At 45.9% G+C, this 23,412-nt stretch overlaps 1 protein-coding gene across 3 annotated transcripts; it reads left to right on the forward strand.

Moving 5' to 3' along the window:
- The first annotated feature begins 4,148 nt into the window (after window positions 1-4,148).
- DDX23 (DEAD-box helicase 23) lies at window positions 4,149-22,812 on the forward strand. Of its 3 annotated transcripts, none has more exons than XM_066257960.1 (18): window positions 4,149-4,264; window positions 9,129-9,182; window positions 9,580-9,788; window positions 10,437-10,541; window positions 11,945-12,038; window positions 12,145-12,210; window positions 13,132-13,270; window positions 13,538-13,671; window positions 13,803-13,915; window positions 15,687-15,830; window positions 16,282-16,507; window positions 16,803-16,948; window positions 17,310-17,487; window positions 18,223-18,465; window positions 19,237-19,388; window positions 19,613-19,721; window positions 21,214-21,388; window positions 21,826-22,812. In XM_066257960.1, exons 3-18 carry the CDS (start codon window positions 9,580-9,582, stop codon window positions 22,047-22,049), a joined length of 2,457 nt encoding a protein of 818 aa, XP_066114057.1. In that variant the 5' UTR covers window positions 4,149-4,264; window positions 9,129-9,182; the 3' UTR covers window positions 22,050-22,812. The 3 variants fall into 3 exon arrangements, with proteins under 3 accessions (XP_066114057.1, XP_066114060.1, XP_066114059.1); XM_066257962.1 differs by having other exon boundaries at window positions 4,180-4,264; window positions 9,094-9,182; XM_066257963.1 differs by lacking the exon at window positions 9,129-9,182 and having other exon boundaries at window positions 4,167-4,264.
- The last annotated feature ends 600 nt before the right edge of the window (window positions 22,813-23,412 follow it).

Raw genomic sequence — 23,412 nt, forward strand, 5'->3', positions numbered from 1 at the left:
GTTGGCTTTGTTTTCTTAGTTTCTTTCTGTTTCCTTTGGTCACTGATAATGAGGAAAAAACCACCATGGGGTCCTTTCTGTGGGTTGCAGAGTGGCTGCCTCCACTGTTCCCTGGCCCCTCCAACACAGATGTCCTTCTTCTACTCCCACCCCCACCTCAGCCCCAACCCCACCCAAGCCCTAGCCAATGAAGAACTCCTTATCCTGAGAGCAGGGTTTCTCAATCTTGGAAATAATGACATTTTAGGCTAGATAATGCTGTGTTCTGGGAGCTGTCCCGCGCTTTGGAGGTTTAGCAGCAGCTCTGGTCTCTACCTGCTAGACATCAGCAGCATACGCCCCCCCCATCCCCAGTTGTCACAACCCAAAATGTTTCCAGATATTGCTAAATGTCCCCTGGGGAAAAAGCACTTCTGGATGAGAACCATTGCCCTGGAGAGCCTAGAGGAGAGACCGGTTTAGTGAAATTGGGATCCAAGCTGCTGAAATCCCAACCCCTTCAGGTGGACAGACTGAAGCCAAGTTTAGGATAGGAGGTTCTTGGAATTCTAGTCTCTGAGTTAAAGAGGGAATGTCTTCTGCTTTCTTGACCTTCCAATTCCATTGCCTATTGATGGCAGCTCAGGGGCCTCAACTTCCCTTCTCTTCAGTGACTTCTAGCTCTTTTTTTCCCAAGTTTCATAGTATGCTGGAAATAATGAGCTATAAATGAATTGAGTTCTTACTATGCTCAGCACTGTCCTTATAGCTTTACCAACATTACCACATTTAACCTCATTAAGGATAATAGCTAACATTGTTAAATGTTTACTATGGGTCAGAGATGCTTATGAGTTCTTTATATGTTATTTATTCCTATGGAATACTCAATTTATAGACAAGGAAACTGAGGTTCAGAGAGATTAGTTAATGTATCCAAGGTTGCCTTACTGGTGATGGCACAGATGATAGAGCGTTGGTCTGGGATGCTGAAGTCCCAGGTTTGAAACCCCAAGGTTGCTGGCTCGAGTGTGGGCTCAACTGGGTTGAGCGCAGGGTCACCAGCTTGAGTGTAGGATCATTGACATGACCCCATGGTTGCTGCCTTGAACCCAAAGGTTGCTGGCTTGAGCGCAAGGTTGCTGGCTTGAGCAAGGGGTCATTGATTCAGCTTGATCCCCGCCCCCCATCAATGCATGTATAAGAAGCAATCAATGAACAATTAAAGTGCCACAACTATAAGTTGATGCTTCTCATCTCTCCTCCTTACTGTCCCCCCCCTTCTGTCTCTCTCTCTCCCTAAAAAAAAATGTACCCAAGGTCACATATCTAGAAAGTGGTAAAATCTGTATGCAAATCAGGCGACCTGGCTCCAGAACATGCACTTCTCACTGCTCTGCTATCCTACCCAGTGAGACAAGTCATACTATTATCCCTGTTTTATAAATGAGGAAATAGAAAAGCCAGAGATACCATATAACTTGCATGAGATCTTCCTGCTTATACGTAGTGGAGTCAAGATTCAAACCAGATCTCAATGTTAACTACAATCTCACGGGTCCCAAAAGGAGAATCTGGTCCTCACTAGAACATAGTCCCTGTATCTCCATCTCCAAAGATGCATGTTTGTGAAAGAACTAGCAGGTTAAGACAAATGAGTATCTTTTGAGCTCAATGTCTCACATGTATTACATGAGAGAGGTGTGCATAAGTACTGGGGAACTCTGCCATTATAAACTTTGAGAAGTGTCATCACTTTTCTGGGTTTCAATTTACTCACTTTTAAAATTTACTGATTTTTAGAGGGAGTAGAGAGAGAGATAGCAAGAGAGAGAGAAACGGGTGAGGAATGGGAAGCATCAACTAGCCATTACTTGTGTCTTGACCAGGCAAGCCCCACGTTTCAAACTGAAGACCTTGGCATTCCAGGTTGACTATCCACTGTGCCACCACAGACTGGGCTCAATTTACTCATCTTGAAAGATGATGATAAACGGTAATTTGGAAATACGGAAATAGCATGGATTCTGAAGTTGAATTTTGGTTCCATTCTTTTAACTGTGTGGACTTTAAAGGCATAATTATTTTTTCTGGCCCACAATCTTATCAATTAAATGGAGATAATATTCATACTGTTATTAGAATTCAGTGAAATAAGTAATGTAAGTTGTGTCCAGTACATGGCTGGGCACGTAGAAGATTTTCAGTAAATAATAACTGCGGCTTTTGCCTGACCTGTGGTGGCGCAGTGGATAAAGCAAGACCTGGAATGCTGAGATCGCCAGTTTGAAACCTTGGGCTTGCCTGGTCAAGGCACACAGGGGAGTTGATATTTCTCGCTCATCCCCACCTTCTTTCTCTCTGTCTCTTCTCTCTAAAATGAATCAAGTCTTAAAAAAATAATTACAGCTTTTAAAGAATCTTGACTACAGCTTAGATCTGATTATTAGTTGAGATTCCATTCTGTGAGTGCAGAGACCTCCAGTGTTCACTGGATGAATTACATATATGTAATAGATTTCAGACTACTTTCCCTTCAGTTCTGTCTCTGGGTTAGAAGTGGCAGGTCAAAGGCTGCGGCACTCGAAGAGCGGAAGGGTACCTCTTCCCGGATACTTTGGAACATTGTTCACGATGCTGAGGGCTTTAAGATTTTTGGGGGTCTATCCTGAGGCTCTGCTTGAGGAGAACCGAACATATATTTAGAGAAAAAAGCCAACCCTACAGCCATACAGGATTGAAACAAAAAAGCTCATGATGATGGAAAAATGAGAAGGAAGAAGGCATTACATACTTCCTAGTATCTGTTTAAACCCATCCTATAAGTTGCAAGGTTTTTGTTTTGGCGCGGGGAGTAGGTGTGTGGGAGCATTATGAATGATAAGAACAAAGAAAAACCAAATGAACATAAAATTAGGGTTTTTTTTTTTTTAAAAAGTAGCTCAATGGAGGACTAACGAGCGGGAAGAACATTAGAAAGAAAGAACAAAAGCACAAAGATAGTGTAATAACTGGCCAGATTCCAGAGGAAAGAAAATGAGGAAGCCATGGTCCTATCAGGAGTGCTGAGAAAACAGGTGCTACTGCCCAGGCGATACCATCCTTCCTGGAGGCTTTTGGATCCTGTTGTGTGGCCTCATTTTTAATTGTCATAATAACTAGGGTTATTATCGTGGGTTGCTAAAATGTCCTCCTAAACCTGGGAGATTCCCGCACAATGAATAGTCCCACTTTCTTTTTTAATTTTTTTAAATTTATTCATTTTAGAGAGGAGAGAGAAGAGAGAGAGATGGGGGGGGGGGGGGCTGGAAGCATCAACTCCCATATGTGCCTTGACTACGCAAGCCCAGGGTTTCGAACCGGTGACCTCAGCATTTCCAGGTCGACGCTTTATCCACTGCGCCACCAACAGGTCAGGCAATAGTCCCACTTTCATTGTGAAATACTCGTTACACCTGTAATCTAACTTTTAGTATGTTCATCTATAAAATGGGACTAATAGCCTATTTCACAGATTTTTTAAAAGTACCTTTTTTTTTTTTTTTTTACAGGGACAGAGAGAGAGTCAGAGAGAGGGATAGACAGGGACAGAGAGAGATGAGAAGCATCAATCATCAGTTTTTCATTATGACACCTCAGTTGTTCATTGATTGCTTTCTCTTATGTGCCTTGACCGCAGGCCTTCAGCAGCCCGAATAACCCCTTGCTCAAGCCAGCGACCTTGGGTTCAAACTGGTGAACTGTTTTCTTTTTTTCTCAAGCCAGATGAGCCCTGAGCCCGCGCTCAAGCTGGAGACCCCGGGGTCTCGAACCTGGGTCCTCCACATCCCAGTCCGACGCTCTACCTACTGCGCCAACGCCTGGTCAGGCTATTTCACAGATTTTTAAATAAAACGTTTCTCCATGAAGGGTTGTAAGCTACAAGCTATGATAGTCGTTAACTGCAGTTTCTAGGAAGACCAGCAAGCATATTCCAAGAAGACCACACAGGGAGAGGATCTTCTGCGGAAGTCTACCCACGGAAAACTCCTCCTTTGGCTGACTCAAATGTTTGGCGAACTACATTTCCCAGCGGATTCCGCGGCCCGGGGTTGGCGCTCGCACCTTGCATTCTGGGATTGGTGGTTCTCAGTCTCTCGCTGTTAGTCAGCGCAGCTCAGCATCAGGAACTCGCCTTCCCAGCTTGCCGCGCGGTCAGTGGGTGCATCACAGCGACCAGGAAAAGGGAAAGATGGCGACTGCTCGGCGACGTTGAGGCCGCGTTGGGCGGTTCAGAGTCAGAGTGGTGAGTCCCGGGCGATGGAGGCGGTTCCTACGAGCTTGCAGAGAGGGCGAGAGTGGAGTCACGGCGGTGACCCCTGCCTCCGGGACCGGGCGGGGACGAACGCCTCAGAAGGGGCACGAACCCGGAAAGCTGTAGGCGACCGGAGCGAAGGGGCGCGGGCCCCAGCGGGTTGTGTTGGCTCCTGGGAGCACAGGCCAAGTCCCTGAAGTTGTTACAGGCCAGACCTTTGCCCATGGCACAGCACCTGTGATAACCCCAGTCTGACCTTGTTCTGAGTAGCATTTGCTCCAGCCTAACTAGAACTCTTGACTTTCTCCAGTCATGCTTTCCCGCCTCTGCGCCTCCTGTATTATTTTGTGAGGAATGACTTACTTTCTGCACCCTCAATTACACGTCTTTAAATTCTACCTATACTTGAATGCCCAAGAGCCACTTCCTCTGCCGATCTTACAAATGAAAGGAAACTTCTTCAAATTCATGTAATAAATACTTCATCTGAACCTTCATCTTGGTATGTGTCTCCTAAGCTCTATTCTGTAATCTTCCTGTGGACCGAGTCTTCCTGATTATCTCACACAGCACATAGCACGATTCTTGTATGTAGTAGATGTTTGACAAAAACTTCAAAAAGTGAGTGTGCCCCTTCTCTACAAGAACTGAGGGACTCAAAAATACGGAGATTTGCAAGGGACGCTCTGGGAAGCAATGTCTAGAGTGTGCCTGTGATAAGTAGAACTTATAATAAAAGTTGGGCTATGTTTACTGTCTTCTCACTTCTCATTCTTTTTAAACTCACTCCACTCCAGCTTCTTCCCCAGTGCCGTTGAAACAGCTCTTGTCAAGGTTACCAATCATCTATATTTTTTCCAAATGCAACGTTCACCACTCCTTTGTCTATTGGTCTTACTCTATGTGACACAGTTAACCACAACCTCCTTGAAATGCATTTTGGCTTCTGTGATTTCCAGATCATGGAAATCACTTTTTTCCTCCTTTCTTTTAATTTACTTTATTCTTCCTTCTTTCTCACTGGTTTTAGCTTCTTTCCATCTTCTCTTCTGTCTCCTCCTGTGTTTGATCTCTAAGTGTATGGTGTTCCAGAGTTCCATCATGCATTCTCTTCTTGTTTGTTCTCTTCTTTAACCATACGGCCTACTTAAGTAAAATCACTTAGTATCCCTTGGCTTTAAAAGCCATCTCTATATTGATGACTCAAATTTTTGTCTCCAGGGTCTCACTTCTGAATTTAAGAATTGTATTTTCAACTGCCTTCCTGCAATCTCCACTCCATTTTTTTATTGACATGACCAAGATGAAACTTCCGATTTCCTCCTAAATCTTCTTTTCCCCCATTCTTCCCTGTCACTGATGGCACCATGAACCATTAGGTTGCTCAAACCATAAATTTAGGAGCTATCTTTGTGTCCCTTCTGCCTTTTTCCTTTAATTAGTCTTGTCAGCTTGACTTTCAAAGTATACCCTGAAGCTGTCTACTCTTCATCTCCATTGCCACTCTTCTAGAACAAGCCATTGTCATCTCTCTCTCTCTCTTTTATTTTTTATTTTTTGTATTTTTCTGAAGTTGGAAGCAGGGAGGCAGTCAGACAGACTCCCGCATGCACCCAACCGGGATCCACCCGGCATGCCCACCAGGGGGCAATGCTTTGCCTATCTGGGGCTTCGGTCTGCTGCAATCAGAGCCATTCTAGCGCCTGAGGCAGAGGGCCACAGAGCCATCCTCAGCGCCCGGGCCAACTTTGCTCCAATGGAGCCTTGGCTGCGGGAGGGGAAAAGAGAGAGAGGAAGGAGAGGGGGAGGGGTGGAGAAGCAGATGGGCGCTTCTCCTGTGTGCCCTGGCCGGGAATCGAACCTGGGACTCCTGTACACCGGGCCGACGCTCTACTACCGAGCCAACCGGCCAGGGCCTCTCTCTCTTTTTTTAAAAAAAATGATTTTAGAGAGAGGAAAGAAGGAAGGAGAGAGAGACAGAAACATTAATCTGTTTCCATATGTGTCCTGACCAGGGATTGAACCAGCAACCCCTGCTTATCTGGAAGATGCTCTAACCACCCAAGCTATCTGGCCAGGGCCACTGTCATTTCTTGCCTAGATCACTATAATAGCATTCTCAGTGGTTCTGTTTCCACTCTTGCTTTCCTACTATGTAGTTTTTTGCAAGTCATAAAGTAATTTTTTTTAAAAATGTAAAGTAGCCTGACCAGGCAGTGGCACAGTGGATAGAGCGTCAGACTGGGATGCGGAAGACCCAGGTTCGAGACCCCGAGGTTGCCAGTTTGAGCGCGGGCTCATCTGGCTTGAGCAGAAAGCTCGCCAGCTTGGACCCAAGGTCTCTGGCTCGAGCAAGGGGTTACTTGGTCTGCTGAAGGCCCGCGGTCAAGGCACATATGAGAAAGCAGTCAATGAACAATAAGGTGTCACAATGAAAAACTAATGATTGATGCTTCTCATCTCTCTTCGTTCCTGTCTGTCCCTATCTATCCCTCTTTCTGACTCTCTCTCTGTCCCTGTAAAAAAAAAAAAAAAAAAGAAAAAGAAAAATGTAAAGTAGGCCCTGCCATGTATCTTGGTTGGAGCATTGTCCTGCTACATTAAGGTTACAGGTTCTGTCCTGGTCAGGGCACGTAAAGAAACAAGCAGTGAATGTATCAATCAGTGTAACAAAAAATTGATGTTTTTCTCTGTCTCTAAATCAATAAAAAAAATTTTAATATAAAAGTAAATCACGTCACTTCCTGTTTAATATTATCCTAAGGTTCCTGTTGCAGTTAGATTAAAATCCAAGTTCCTTTACCCTGGCCTAAAACATTTCTATGATTGAATCCTGCCTTCCTCACTGAACTCTATTTTTATTTTATTTTATTTTGAGAGAGACAGGAAGGGAGAGAGCGAGGGAGAGAGGAGAGAGAAAGAGAAGCATCAACTTATATTTTCTTCACTTTAGTTGTTCATTAATTGCTTCTCATACATGCCTTGACCAGGGGGCTCAAGCAAAGCCAGTGACCCTTTGCTCAAACCAGTGAACTTGGGCTTCAAGCCAGAAACATTTGAGCCTAAGCCAGTGACCATGGAATTATGTCAGTGATCGCATGCTCAAGCCAGTGACCCCGCGTGTCAGCTGACAAGCTAGCACTCAAGCTAGCAACCTTGGAGTTTTGAACCAGGGACCTCAGTGTTCCAGGTCGATACTGTATCAGAACTCTTGAATCAGTCTTTTCCTTTGGTCACTGCCACTCAGCCATACAAGTCTGTTTTTTTGTTGTTGTTGGTTTGTTGTTGTTTTTTTTTTTTACAGGGACAGAGAGAGAGAGAGAGAGAGAAAGAGAGAGAGAGATTAGAGACAGGAACGGAGAGAGATGAGAAGCATCAATCATCAGTTTTTTGTTGCGACACCTTAGTTGTTCATTGACTGCTTTCTCATATGTGCCTTGACTGTGGGCCTTCAGCAGACTCAGTAACCCCTTGCTGGAGCCAGCGACACTGGGTCCAAGCTGGTGAGCTTTTTGCTCAAACCAGATGAGCCCGTGCTCAAGCTGGCGAGCTCCAGATCTCGAACCTGGGTCCTTCCGCATCCCAGTCCCATGCTCTATCCACTGCGCCACCGCCTGGTCAGGCACAAGTCTGTTTTTAATTGGCAAACATGCTAAGCTAATTCCTGCCCAGTGCTTCTACCCAGTTAAGTTCTTTCCTAATCTTTGCAGGCTCTCTTTTCTATCATTCAAATTTCAGCTTACATGTTATTTAAAAAATTCTTTTCTGACTTCTCATCTCTCATTCATACCCCTCCCTGTTATATCACTCTGTTTTATTCTCTTCCATTAGTTCCATTACTATTTGAAATTCTCTTATCTTTCTGCTTAAATGTTGCCTGGTTCACTAGAATTTAAGTGTTAGAGATCTGAGACTTTGTTTTGTTTACAGGTATCTCTCCAGTACACAGAACAGTTTCTGGCACTGACAAGGTGCTCAATGAATATTTGTTGAAAGAATAAATAATGTCTGAGATGCTTTATAGAGAAAATAGACTTTCTTCTGGAGTGTTTTCTTAGGAATATACATGGAAGAACATCAGTATAATGTCATGTGATAATGCATGATGTATGATATAGAACATTCAGTCATTTCTCAGCCAGTTGTGAGATAAAATGGGTTGTTTCTCCACCTTTTGAAAGTGCTACTTGTTTGTTTATTTATTTATTTTTTACAAATTCCCCTTTCTTAAAGATATATGGCAGGGAATGACATGAGAAAGGGGGGTTGCAAACTAAAGCTTAAGGAAGTGATATTCTAGCTGACCCATCTGGGGATAAAATAAGTTCTGAGAAATGCACCCCAGGTGTTAGAGGTGGTGATGATGATGATATTGATGATGATGATAATGATGGGGTAGAGGCAGATTCAGACTTGCTGTTGTTTTAGTAAAAGAAACAAGTAGATTTTGTAGTGTGAAGGACAGCTGACAATGTGGCGTAGTGTTCAGTGTTTCCCAGGGAACAGGACAAATTCCTGCTCAAACCTTTCATGGGACTGGGTAATGATCAAGGCTGAAACTCTTGAGTACGGAGTGTCAGAATGTCTATGACCTGTAGTTTTGGCATATACCTTTCTTTCTTCTGAAATAATTATCAATCCATAGGATGTTGCAAAAAAAAAAAAAAAGTTCCTGGAGGTCCTATTATACCCTTCAAGTTTTTCCCATTGCATAACTAGAAATATCTTTCAGTTTCCCCATTTACATTTAGTTTTTCCTTCAGAGTGCTGATTATAATGCCAAATCTCAAAGTTAAACTCACCCCCTTCCATCTTTTGAGCTTTCATTATGAGTTCAAGAGAACTTCTCTCTTAGATGTTCATGCGTTGACTGATCCTGGTGGGCTGGCAGACCTAAAGAACTCCTGAGGTAAGAAATACTGGATGTTTCTAGAGATAGCTAGTACACTATTCATTCACTAAAATATTTTTTAATACTCTTGCAGTCTAATTTTAAAAATAAGGTATATTCATTGTATATTTTTTGAAATGAATATATACAAAAATGAATCACACACAAAGAAAGGCAGAATAGTCTAATGAATAAAAGTGGGCCTCTGGAGCCAGACTGCCTGGAACTCTGCCACTCATCACTTGTGTGTCTTTTGGCAAGTTACTTTATATACTTGAGCTTCAGTTTCCTCATCTGTAAAGTAGGCATATCAATATATCTGCCTCATAGCGTGGTTTTGAGATTAAGTACATTATATTTGAACAGTTGAGAGCAGTACCTAGTACATAATAGGTACTCCTCTTACTCATGACAGATGGCAGGAGAGCTGGCTGACAAGAAGGACCGTGATGTGTCACCTTCCAAGGAGGAAAGGAAGCGATCTCGGACACCTGACAGAGAGCGGGATAGAGACAGGGACCGGAAATCTTCCCCATCTAAAGATAGGAAGCGGCATCGGTCAAGGGATAGGCGTCGAGGGGGCAGCCGGTCTCGCTCCCGTTCCCGGTCCAAGTCTACAGAAAGGTGAAGTAACTTTTAATGTTTGTTACATGGAAAGGGAGTACATTTCAAACTTCTTCATTCTTGGTTCTTCTGATACCTCTAGGATTTAGGACATTAGTGTTCACACTTTTCTTTACACCTAGTGACATTCTCAGAAGGTTAAGAGGGAACTTTTTATTTTTTTATTTTTATTTTTTTTAATTTTTAAATTTATTTATTCATTTTAGAGAGGAGGGGGGAGAGAGAGAGAGAGAGAGAGAGAGAGAGAGAGAGAGAGAGAAGGGGGAGGAGCAGGAAGCATCAACTCCCATATGTGCCTTGACCAGACAAGCCAGGGTTTTGAACTGGCAACCTCAGTGTTTCCAGGTTGACGTGGTTTTTTTATCCACTGTGCCACCACAGGTCAGGCAAGAGGGAACTTTTTAGATCAAAGTCCAGAGATAGCTCATCTGTTCACATAATCCATGGTCTGTTATTGCCATCAGTACTTAGCAGTATAACTCTGAGCTGTAAGATCTTAGAATCCCCTCATTCCTTCCCCAAGAAATACATTCCCTAATTTGTAAAAGTTTACTTTGGGGAGAAAAGATAATGAGAACCTTCTTAGGGTTGCAGTGAAGCTTGACACTCTGGAAATGACAAGTGATTTCTTAAATTTGTTGTCTTCAGAGAACGACGGCACAGAGAACGAGAGAAGGAGCGGGATCGGAATAAGAAAGACCGAGATCGGGATAAGGATGGGCACAGACGAGACAAGGACCGAAAACGATCCAGGTACCTAAAGGAATGAGAGAGGGCTTTAGGGGAATGCTCCCATTTCCTTCTCTCTGCATCTGAGCTGGCTCAGCTTTGTAGAAAAGTAAAATTTTCTTAGTGGATTCTATTGGTAGTTACTGCAGAGGTGTCTTTCAAAAGTATAACCAATCAGTGAAGTTACAGCCCTCTGAAGGTCAATCAGCTTGTTCTTACAATTTAAAAATTAGTTTGAAATGGTTGCCAGCCTACAAAACATTCCTTTAGCTCCATAGATTTGTTGGGATAGCTTAATGCCCCAGTATCTTGATGTCTTCCTTCTGGAAACTTTCTGTGCAAAGTTTGTTTCGCTCTGAGTATATAGTTAGAATTCAGGGCAAAGGACAGAATTCTTATAACAAACACTGTGGAGTTGATTGAGATCTTTTGTAACTTAAGTTTATAGCAGATGTGGGAAAAGGATTGCTGTGACTAGTGGGAAGGAAAATGGGGTAAGGACATATATAGCAGTATCTGGGAAGGGTGTATATGGGTGGCCGTGCAGGCTAAATTCATTGTGTATTATAAAGCAGAAATTTTTTTTAAAGATGAGAAGAGGGAAGGTAGTGAGGCAGACTTCCTCATGCACCCCTACCGGGATCCACCCGGCAACCCCCGTCTGGGGTCGTTGCTCGAGTACTGAGCTATCCTCAGTGCCCAGGGCCATGCTTAAACTGGGAGGGGAAGAGGGAAAGAAGGGGGAGATGGAAGCGGGGAGAACAAGTGGTCACTTCTTCTGTGGGCCCTGATGGAAATCAAACCCAAGATGTTCATATGACATTCTATCCACTGAGTCACTGGCCAGGGCATAAAGCAGGATTTTTTTTTTTTTTTTTTTTTTTTTTAATATTTTTTAATTTATTTTATTTTATTTATTCATTTATAGAAAGGAGAGAGAGGGAGAGGAGAGAGAAAGAGAGAGAGAGAGAGAAGGGGGGAGGAGCTGGAAGCATCAACTCCCATATGTGCCTTGACCAGGCAAGCCCAGGGTTTCGAACCGGCGACCTCAGCATTTCCAGGTCGACGCTTTATCCACTGCGCCACCACAGGTCAGGCAAAGCAGGATTTTTTTTCCTTCAATATGCAACTGCTATTTGGAGGAAATATTTTTGACATCAATAGTGAAGACCCACTTGCCAGAACAAATTAGTTTTAGAAAAGGATATTCATGTAGATTTGGGCCCAGACAGGGCCATCATTAGGTTTCAGAGTAGGCAGAGTGACCATGCTACAAAGGGAGCTTCCCAGCCTGGTGTATGACCATTGGGCCAGTCTTGCTGAGTCATGAGAAAACTTCCACCCTCTTTTTGGGGTCAGCTTGAACCTCTTTCATGGGCTGGGATAAGACAACAGTATGGACCTTTTCTGTTTATTTTTCCTTAAAGTTTATCTCCTGGACGAGGAAAAGATTTTAAATCTCGGAAAGACAGAGACTCTAAGAAGGATGAAGAGGACGAACATGGTGATAAGAAGCCTAAGGTAAGCAGGAGGAAGGGTTTTCTCATCTTCATCTTGAATTCAAGTCCAATTTTGTGATCTTCAAAGGAAGAGGGACATTATGGACTGGTCCTGTGTTTATCTTTAGGCCCAGCCGTTATCCCTGGAGGAACTTCTGGCCAAGAAAAAGGCTGAGGAAGAAGCTGAGGCTAAGGTAAGAACTTGGGGGTCTGTATTAATCTGCTAGAGCTACCATAAGTAAACACCACAGACTGGGTGACTTAAACAACAAAAACTAATGTACTCACCATTCTGGAGGCTAGTTGTCTGAGATCACGGTGGCAGTAGGGTTGTTTCTTCTGAAGCCTCTCTCCTTGTTTGTAGATGAATGTCTTCTCTGTCTTCACATGGTCTTCCCTCTGTGCATGCATGGCCCTGGTGTATCTCTGTGTGACCAAATCTTTTCTTTTTTTCCCTTTCTTTCCAAGTGAGAGGAGGGGAGATAGAGAGACAGACTCTTGCATGTGCCTGGAACAGGATCCACCCTGCAACCCTTGTCTGGGGCTGATGCTTGCAACTGAGCTATTTTTAGTGCCAATAAGGAGGTTCCACGGAGCCATCCTCAGTGCCTGTGGTCTGTGTGTCCGAACCAATTGAGTCATGACTGCAGGAGGGATAGAGAGAGAGATAAAAAGGGTGAGAGGGAGAGGTAGAGAAGCAGATGGTCTCTTTTCCTGCGTGTCCTGACTGGGAATCAAACCCAGGACACTTACACGCTAGGCCAACATTTTACAACTGAGCCAACAGGCCATAGCCAAATTTTGTCTTCTTATAAGGACACCAGTCAGATTGGATTAGGGTCTACCCTAAGAGCCCCCTTTTACCTTGGGTCCTCTTTAAAGGCCCTATCTCCAAATACAGTCACATTTTGAGGTCCTAGGGGGTTAGGACTTCCATATATGCATCTTGACGAGGACACAGTACAGCCCATAACAGGATTCTAGGCCCGTTGGTGTTTTCCTTAACAAGTTTAATGCCTGAGCAAATATTTTCAGGCTCCCTGCCATCTCCCATCAGTGATGTGATGATACCCTGCTTCCAGAGCCTTTGTTTATAGTTCCAATCTGTTTTGTAGCCCAAGTTCCTTTCTAAAGCAGAACGAGAAGCTGAAGCCCTGAAGCGACGACAGCAGGAGGTGGAAGAGAGGCAGAAGATGCTTGAAGAAGAGAGGAAAAAAAGAAAACAGTTTCAAGACTTGGGCAGGAAAATGTTGGGTTCGTTTTCCTACCGCCATATCCCCTAGGACGGATTGGAAAGGGTGGGATAGGGTTAGTGTCACTGAAGAGATCTAGAAACCCGTTTGTTCTGGAGTTTGGAAGAGGAAAGGATGGGGAAGTTTATGAAAAAAGAATCTTTTTGTTATATCTCTACTTCCCATGTATCACAAATCCTCCTTTTTTCTTGTTGGGTGTCCACTGTCTGGATCTCTATGCTATTTTTTTTCTACTGAGTTCTGCAGCTTTGCTCTCTTTGGTCTGCAGAAGACCCTCAGGAACGGGAACGTCGGGAACGCAGGGAGAGGATGGAGCGGGAGACCAATGGAAATGAGGATGAGGAGGGACGGCAGAAGATCCGGGAGGAGAAGGATAAGAGCAAGGAACTGCATGCCATTAAGGTGCAGGCCTCAGCTCTGTCTTGAGTTCCACCCACACACAAAAATGAGGTTTAATTATTTGGCCATTCTGATCTCTGTATGTGAGCTTTGGGCCTTGAGCTTGATGGACTCTGTGTTCTGTCCATGGGCAGGAGCGTTACCTGGGAGGCATTAAGAAGCGGCGCCGAACAAGGCATCTCAATGACCGCAAGTTTGTCTTTGAGTGGGATGCATCTGAGGATACATCCATTGACTACAACCCACTGTGAGTGGCTTTTGGCCTAAACTAAGTCTTTTTTTTTTTAATTGCAATTGGCATTCAATATTGTATTTATTTCAGGTGTACAGCATAGTGGTTAGATATTTACATAACTTATAAAGTGAACCCCTGGATAAGTCTAGTACCCACCTGACACTATACCTAGTTATTACAATAGTGCTGAGTATTTTCCCTGTGCTGTACTTTACATCCTAGGACTGTTTTGTGACACTAAGTTACTAAGTTCTGATAACCCACTACCATCGGACCAGCCCCATGACTGTTTTGTAACTACCAATCTGTACTTTTTTTTTTTTTACAGAAACAGAGAGTTAGAGTGAGGGATAGATAGGGACAGACAGACAGGAACGGAGAGATGAGAAGCATCAATCATTAGTTTTTCATTGCGCGTTGCAACACCTTAGTTGTTCACTGATTGCTTTCTCATATGTGCCTTGACCGTGGGCCTTCAGCAGACCTAGTAACCCCTTGCTCAAGCCTGTGACCTTGGGTCCAAGCTGTTGAGCTTTTGCTCAAACCAGATGAGCCCGCGCTCAAGCTTGTAACCTCGAACCTGGGTCCTCTGTAACCCAGTCCGACTCTCTATCCACTGCGCCACCACCTGGTCAGGCTATTTTTAATTTTTTGAGGAAACTTTGTACTGTTTTCCATAGTGGCTACATCAATTTGTATTACTACCAAACAGTACATGAAAGTTCCCTTTTGTCTGAATGATCCTCAACACTTGTTAATTTTTTTTAATTTGTTAACTTTAGAGAGAGAGAAACACTGATTTGTTTTTCCACCTACTTATGCACTCATTGGTTGGTTCTGGTATGTACCCTGACCGGGGATCAAACCTGCAACCTTGGCGTATTGGGACAATGCTCTAACCAATTGAGCTACCTGGCCAGTGCTATTTATTTTTTTATCACAGGCTTTCTGACAGTTGTGAGGTGATATCTCATTGTGGTTTTGATTTGCATTTCCCTAATGAGGAGTGATGTTGAACATCCTTTTATATTTCTGTTGGTGATTTGTATGTCCTGTTTGGAGAAATGTCTGTTCAGGTCCTCTGTTCATTTTTTTACTCAACTTGTTTGCCTTTTTGGTGTTAGGTTGTGTGAGTTCTACATATATTTAGGATATTAATCTCTCATCTGATGTATTGTCGGTGAATATCTTCACCCATTCAGGTGGTTATCTAAACTAGGTCTTTTAAACTAGGCAGTTCTAGACAGAACTAGTGACTACAAAAATAGAAGTAAGAGCCGGACCAGGTGGTGGCACAGTGGCTAGAGTGTCGGACTGGGTTGCGGAAGGACCCAGGTTCGAGACCCCGAGGTCGCCAGCTTGAGCACGGGCTCATCTGGCTTGAGCAAAGAGCTCTCCAGCTTGGACCCAAGGTTGCTGGCTCCAGCAGAGGGTTACTCGGTCTGCTGAAGGCCCATGGTCAAGGCACATGTGAGAAAGCAATCAATGAACAACTAAGAAGTCGCAACGTGCAACGAGAAACTGATGATTGATGCTTCTCATCTCTCTCCGTTCCTATCTGTCTGTCCCTGTCTATCTCTGCCTCTGTAAAAAAAAAAAAAAAAAAAAAAAAAAAAATAGAAGTAAGATAAGCGGGGATGGGGCGATTGCTAAACTATCAGCCAGCTAGCCCTCTGGGTGAGGAAAGAGCCTGGCTAGGAAGGGGAACGGTGCATACTAGTAGTCTGCCCTTCCCTCCTGCTGCTGTAACAGCTCCTTTTTTCTTTCTCTGTCTCAATCCCAGGTACAAAGAACGGCACCAGGTGCAGTTGTTGGGGCGAGGCTTCATTGCAGGTATTGACCTAAAGCAGCAGAAACGAGAGCAGTCACGTTTCTATGGAGACCTAATGGAGAAGAGGCGGACACTGGAAGAAAAGGAGCAGGAGGAGTGAGTGGTCAGGGCTGAGGTGGTTGGGCAGAGCCCGGAGTGTACAGAAAAGAATTGGGGATACTGATCCCACTTTTTTTTTTTAAGTGAGAGGGGAAATACAGAGACTCCCACATGCACCCTGACTGGGATCCACCTGGCAACCCCCATCTGGGGCTGATGCTCTACTCATCTGGGGCTGCTTGCAACCGAGCTATTTTTAGCGTGTCAGGTGGAGGTTTGATGGAGCCATGCTCAGCATCTGGGGCAGATGTGCTCAGATCAATTGAGCCATGGCTGTGGGAGGAGAAGAGAGAGAGAGAGAGAAGTGGGGGTGGGGGAGCAGATGGTTGCCTTTCCTGTGTGCCCTGACCGGGAATCAAACCTGGGACTTCCTTGTACCAGTTGACGCTCTACCACTGAGCCAACTGGCCAGAGCCAGTCTCACCTATTCTTCATGAATCTGCTCCAGAGCAAGACTTCGCAAACTTCGTAAGAAGGAAGCCAAGCAGCGCTGGGATGATCGTCATTGGTCCCAGAAGAAGTTAGATGAGATGACAGACAGGGACTGGCGGATCTTCCGGGAGGACTACAGTATTACCACCAAAGGTGGCAAGATCCCTAATCCCATCCGATCCTGGAAAGACTCTTCTCTGCCCCCACATATCTTGGAGGTCATTGATAAGTGTGGCTACAAGGTAAGGAGTGGCAGATTGGTCCAAAGACCTGGTATGTCCCTGTGTTGTAAGGGATACAGACTTTGTTCCTTGATTATATGGTTCCTTCTCTGTAAGTGGACAACAAGGTGATATTGTCTGTTACTTTCTGGTGGAAGTATTGGCCTTTGGTGATTGTGTTTCTTCTCAGGTCCCCATTCCTATGAACCGTGTTTGACGTCCTCTCATTGTGCTAGCATATGTGCCCACTGTTAACAGTAGTAGCCCAAGTACCATAATTCTGCCTGTACCCATGACTCTCTCTGGGTCACCGCAGGAACCAACACCTATCCAGCGTCAGGCAATTCCCATTGGGCTACAGAATCGTGACATCATTGGTGTGGCTGAGACTGGCAGTGGCAAAACAGCAGCCTTCCTCATTCCGTTGCTGGTCTGGATCACTACTCTTCCCAAAATTGACAGGTGAGGTCATCTGACAGCAGTTGGAGTGGGTTTGACTAGGTAGGAATGGTTAAAGTGATAAATGAGTGTTTGGTTTTCTTTTTAAGTCTATAGTCAGAAGCCCATTCTTTAGTCTGAGCCAGATAATAGGGGATAACTGGATCATAATATCAGAGAAGTGTGTGATTTTATTGCTGGCTTTGACCACTCCCTGGAGAACTTGGCTATCCCAGAGTCTCCGACTTTTAAGGAATCACTGCACCCTCTTCCCACCACCATCTGCATTCCATAGCTGTCCTTAAGTGTGACTTTGTCTTGTTCCTGTTTATGATTGGATGGGAACCAAAGCTCATGAAACTGTGGGATGCCCCATTTACCACAGGATCGAAGAGTCAGACCAAGGCCCTTATGCTATCATCCTGGCCCCCACTCGTGAGTTGGCTCAGCAGATTGAGGAAGAGACCATCAAGTTTGGGAAGCCACTAGGCATCCGCACTGTGGCTGTCATTGGCGGCATCTCCAGAGAAGACCAGGGCTTCAGACTGCGCATGGGTTGCGAGGTTTGTTCACCTGGCCAGTAGCCAGCCCGCCATTTGGGCTGTGCTTTTCTGGGGCTCTGATTCTAGTTTCTGTCACAGACATCCAGTCAAATGAAGAAAAGGGCTGGTTTATATAGATGTACTGTTATATTGAGAACTTATGCACCAGGGATTGTACTTGAGCATTGTTAATTCTCACAACCATGAGAGTAGGTGGAGGAATCTCCATTTTACAAATGAAGCTGAGGCTCAGGGTAACAACTTGTCCACAGTCACACACAGCTGGCAATGGGCAGAGCTGTGTCCATTGTCCAGATTCTGGGCTCTTAATCACTCCACCAGACCAAGTCACTGATGCTGTGTGTTGCCACCTTCTCAGAATAGGGAAGGATAGCTTTTTATAAGAAGTTTGATGTAGGAATTGAGTTTTCTGCAAACTTCTTAGTGTAATCATTTTACCTAACTCCTTCCACAGTATCCCTTTGTCTCTTTCTTCTAAGAAGGTTCCTTCTGATTTTGCCTCCTCTGTTTAACCCCTGTATCTTATTCAGAAACCCTTCGTCCTGGAAAAATCTGAAATGGCAACAAGTGGTTTTGTGCTAGTTCTCAGGAACCTTCATTGCCAAACATAATTAGAGGTTGGGGTCCAAGTTACTTAGCATTGGTTTTCTGTTGTCCAAGTGGGTGGATAGTTTAGGGAAGGGAGAAGAAGGGGTTACTTGCTGGGGCTATATATGATTCCATGGTACCCCCCAGATTGTGATCGCTACCCCAGGACGTCTGATTGATGTGCTGGAAAATCGCTATCTGGTGCTAAGCCGCTGTACCTACGTGGTTCTGGATGAGGCGGATAGGATGATTGACATGGGCTTTGAGCCAGACGTCCAGAAGATCCTGGAGCACATGCCTGTCAGCAATCAGAAGCCAGACACGGATGAGGCAGAGGACCCCGAGAAGATGTTGGCCAACTTTGAGTCAGGAAAACATAAGTACCGCCAGGTGAGCCTGCTTCCCTGAGCTGGAGTCGTGCAAGTTGGCAAACCTGCTGCTCTCAGACCAGCCCTCCTTGCCTTAGGTGGGCCCAGAGTACTTGTTTCCTAAATGGTGAGGCCTGCCTGTTTAGCCTTCTGACTGTCCTAACTGTAGCTGTTTAGCTTAGCCCCGAAAAAATGATTCCAAGCAGTCCTGGTGCCACCCACCATAGATGGTGGCAACTGCTCTCAGCTCTTCTGTCATCATAAGATGTCAAGTGCTTGACCAGGCAGTGGCGCAGTGGATAGAGTGTCGGACTGTGATGCGGAGCACCCAGGTTCGAGACCCCAAGGTTGCCAGCTAGAGTGCGGGCTCATCTGATTTGAGCAAAAGCTCACCAGCTTGAACCCAAGGTCGCTGGCTCAAGCAAGGGGTCACTCGGTCTGCTGTAGCCCCCCAGTCAAGGCACATATGAGAAAGCAATCAGTGAACAACTAAGGTGTAGCAACGAAAAACTGATGATTGATGCTTCTCATCTCTCTCCATTCCTGTCTGTCTGTCCCTACCTATCCCATTCTCTGAATCCCTGTTTCTGTAAAAAAAAAAAAAAAGATGTCAAGTACAGATACTAAAGAAAGAAGTGGGAAGGCAAAGGACACTGTTTACTGAGGTGGTGGCTATGAAAGTTTACACTGTGGCTCATTTCGATTCTTCAGCCTGGGCTGTGCTGCCTGTGGTGATGGTAGGATATGTGATTGCGTCTTCCTGGGCCCAAGGCTGAGCCTCCTGTTTTCATAGACGGTCATGTTCACGGCCACCATGCCCCCAGCTGTGGAGCGTCTGGCCCGGAGCTATCTTCGGCGACCTGCTGTGGTGTACATTGGCTCTGCAGGCAAGCCTCATGAACGTGTGGAACAGAAGGTCTTTCTCATGTCAGAGTCAGAGAAGAGGTATGGGGGCAGCTGAGACAGGGGAAACGGGATGGAGAAGGGGCTCTTTCAGGGTGAGTGGTGACCAGAGGGCAATTGTTCTGCTTTGTTGAAGAGCTTCTGTTTTCCTATTGAGGATGCCATGGGCTTTGAGGAGCCTGGAATCGATGTTTTTAGATCAAGGTTGGCTATTTAACTTGGAGTGGGAGGTATTATGCATCTCATTTTTCTCCTCTTCTTTCCAGGAAAAAGCTGCTGGCAATCTTGGAGCAAGGCTTTGATCCACCCATCATCATTTTTGTCAACCAGAAGAAGGGCTGTGATGTTTTGGCCAAATCCCTGGAGAAGATGGGGGTGTGTCTGGCAGTGGAGGGCAAAGTCTGGTCTCTTTGGCACTGCTTTATGAGATTAGGGGGCCCCCCTAGGCTCTAGTTTTTTGTTTGTCTGTCTGTCTGTTTTTTAATGAGAGACCTACATGGGGACAGACACAGGAAGGGAGAGAGATGAGAAGCATCTACTCATAGTTGCGGCACATTAGTTGTTCACTGATTGCTTCTCATACGTGCTTTGACCAGGGGCTTAAGCAAAGCCAGTGACCCCTTGCTTAAGCCAGCATCTTTGGGTTCAAGCCAGCGACTATGGAGTCATATCTATGATCCCATGCTCAAGCCAGTGACCCCGCACTCAAGCTGGATGAGCCTGCACCCAAGCCAGTGATCTTGGGGTTTCGAACCTGGGTCCTCAGTGTCCCAGGCTGATGCTCTATCCATTGCACCACTGCCTGGTCAGGTGGCTCTTGCTTTTCATTTCTCACTCGTTTTTGAACTTCTTCAGTATTGAATAAGTCGGGGCCACAGAGGAAAAGAAGGTTTGGTGGGATTAGAAGGACTGGGTCAGTGGCTGTAACTGTCCTTTCTGTAAGTACCAGCTAAACTCCCTTGGGTCTTCCTCCAAGCGGGCTAGGGCCGAGAGAACGTTTAAGACACCTACCCTGGCAGGCTCTAGGGATGTGAAATAGACTGGGTCAGAGTTCATCGTATTTAGGTATGTTTGGAAGGGGATAGTGTGGTCAGGAAGAAGATGTAAATCAGTGCCCTTTACTCCTGATACTGGTGTTTGAGGGCAAGGGTGGGTCCTTTCCACTCAGTGCTTAAACTTCCTCAAACTTCTTGGTTCCTGCTTTCTACCCTCATCTTCTCTTGACTACTTCTCATTTGTCTGGCTCTACATCTCACCCCTGATTTTCCCTTTGACCTTGCCTTGGCTCTATGCCACTCCATATCCTGATCTTTCCCACCCTTCCTTCAGCTTACCTGTCCTCTCCTTTCTTTTTTTCAAATTTTTTCTTAAGTGAGAAGTGGGGAGGCAGAGAGACAGACTCCTGCATGCACTCTGACTGGGATCTACCCGGTCAGGCCCCCTACCTGGTGATGCTCTGCCCATCTGGGGCTGTTGCTCTGTTGTCAGCAACTGAGTTATTTTAGCACCTGAGGTGAGGCCATGGAGCCATCCTCAGCACCCCAGGCCAACTTGCTCCAACCAAGCCATGGCTGCAGGAGGGGGACAGAGAGAGAAAGGAGGAGGGGTAGAAAAGCAGATGGTCCCTTCTCCTGTGTGCCCTGACCAGGAATCAAACCCAAGACATACACATCCAGACCAACACTCTACCACTGAGCCAACTAGCCAGGGCCTCCTTATTTTCTCCTGCTCTCATTCTTTCTCCTATCTACTTCCCCTTCTACCTGCTGCTCTCTGAAACCTTCTCTCACCTCCCTATTCCCTCTTATTTGATTATGTCTTTACTTGATTCCATTGCACTTTTTTTACCTCACCATTCTCTCAACAGTACAATGCTTGTACGCTGCATGGTGGAAAAGGCCAAGAACAGCGAGAATTTGCTCTGTCCAACCTCAAGGCTGGGGCCAAGGACATTTTGGTGGCTACAGATGTGGCAGGTCGTGGTATCGACATCCAAGATGTATCTATGGTGGTTAACTATGATATGGCCAAGAACATTGAAGGTAAGTGTGAGGAAAGCCACAGCAGTCTGTGTAAAGGCAGACTCCTTGACTCTTCCCACTTGAAGTTGGGATGCTGTACTGAGGAGGCTGCTACCACCATCTCTCACAGCTCCGTCTAGGATCACTTGTCCCAGTGAGAAGAGCTCCTACTCTGTCTCACATGGATGTGTCATCCCAGAACCTGGGATAGCACTCTGTCTTCGGGGTGTGTGAAAGAATGAAACTGGGCCCCTCTCAGTCTTCGTGTGGTAGGGTGTCCACATTATTAGCGGTTGTGGGGAGAGCACTGTGGGCACTGCAGGTTCAGGCAGCATGAACTCTATTTACTGCCTGTGGAGGTATGGGGAGGATGATGCCTTTAAGAGAAGTAGAGGATTCAGACACTGCTCACCAGGGCATCTCTCCTGGTGCCCTGACATTCCTCCTCCCCTCCTCAGATTACATCCATCGCATCGGCCGCACAGGGCGAGCAGGCAAGAGTGGTGTGGCCATCACCTTCCTCACCAAAGAGGACTCTGCTGTGTTCTATGAGCTGAAGCAGGCCATCCTGGAGAGCCCGGTGTCCTCCTGCCCCCCAGAGCTAGCTAACCACCCAGATGCCCAGCACAAGCCAGGCACTATCCTCACCAAGAAGCGCCGGGAAGAAACCATCTTTGCCTGACACAGCACTCCTCCCACAGGTTTGAGGGCAGGCTCCGAAGCCTGTTCTTCAGGACCCTCACATCTCACTTTCCAGGGCCTCAGTCTTATGGGGGCTTAGGAAACAATCAGACTCCTTGGCCTGGATGTTCAACTTTGAAGGCCTGAGTGTGGGGCTGCAAAACGAGATGCAGAAGCTGCTGCAGGGGGCAGAGAGAACAAATCACCGCAGATTTGGGCCCAGCTCTCCCCTCTGGCGGGCTCTGGGTCTGCATTGGGTCATCGGCTCTTGCCAGTATTGGGGGCAGCCAATTGGCATTGCCTCCCAGACTGAATAGAAAGAAACCTGGCTGCCAGGAGGGGACATCTTCTGTCTTCGGCACAGACTTGACTGTGAGCTGAGCTGCAGCAATACTGTTGTCCTAGATGACCGGGGATCTGGTACTGTGAGGATTGTGGACCTTGGACTCTCATTTTGATAGCATTCGCCCTTTTGGAATATAAAACAAAGCCTGACCAGGCGGTGGCGCAGTGGATAGAGCGTCGGATGGGGATGCAGTGGAATATAAAACAAGTCAAGAGCCTCATTTAGAGCTGTGCACAACCCCTGTGCCAAGGGGTGCCGTGTATCTGGGCATTCCTCACCCAGGGAACTGTTTTGTAGATATGGGACAGGGTGAGCTGGCTGTGTCCATTTTGAAGTCACTGAGTGAAATTTGAAATTTGTTTTCTATTCTCTGAAAAGATGAGTGTGTATGTTCTGAGAATAAATTCATGAATATTAAGATGGCCTAGTTCTAGCTAAAGTCATCTCCTGGGTGCTCACTGGTACCTCAGGTTTTCAGCTGATGGGCTAAGTCTGCTGGAGGCACTTGAGGGAGGTGGAAAAGCCATTGACAGCAGTATCCTGATGCATCTTTCCTCCTCTGACCTCACTTGTAGCACTGGCCTGGAGACCTTAGGAGCTTTGCAGGGGGTGGGGGAAAAGAAAGCACTTGTGAAACTGGCAGGTGAGGCACAATCAGGACCACTCTCATGGTGCTGTGTGCCTGACACCCAGGATTCTGTCCTGTTGCTCACGGCTCCACAGTTGCTGAGCCCACGGTTCTGGGGGAGGGGGAAGCAGAGGTGGGCACCAGGAGCACCAAGGAGTAATGAGCTGGGCCCAGCTGAGTTAGGTGGTGGTGGTGGTGCAGGGCCTCGGTCCCCCACCCCCACTACCACTCTTCCATGTTCTTGCTTACCACTAAAAGTATTAGGCAAATACATGGAGTTCATGTTGCAACTATGAGGGCCTGAAGCAGGGGCAGTGTAAGGCTGTGATTAAGCCTCTTCCCCACCTCCCAGAACAAGTCCTTTCTGTGTGCTGAATGTTTCGTTGCCTC

Source organism: Saccopteryx bilineata, chromosome 2 (genome assembly GCF_036850765.1).
Source record: "Saccopteryx bilineata isolate mSacBil1 chromosome 2, mSacBil1_pri_phased_curated, whole genome shotgun sequence".
NCBI classification, from domain to species: domain Eukaryota; kingdom Metazoa; phylum Chordata; class Mammalia; order Chiroptera; family Emballonuridae; genus Saccopteryx; species Saccopteryx bilineata.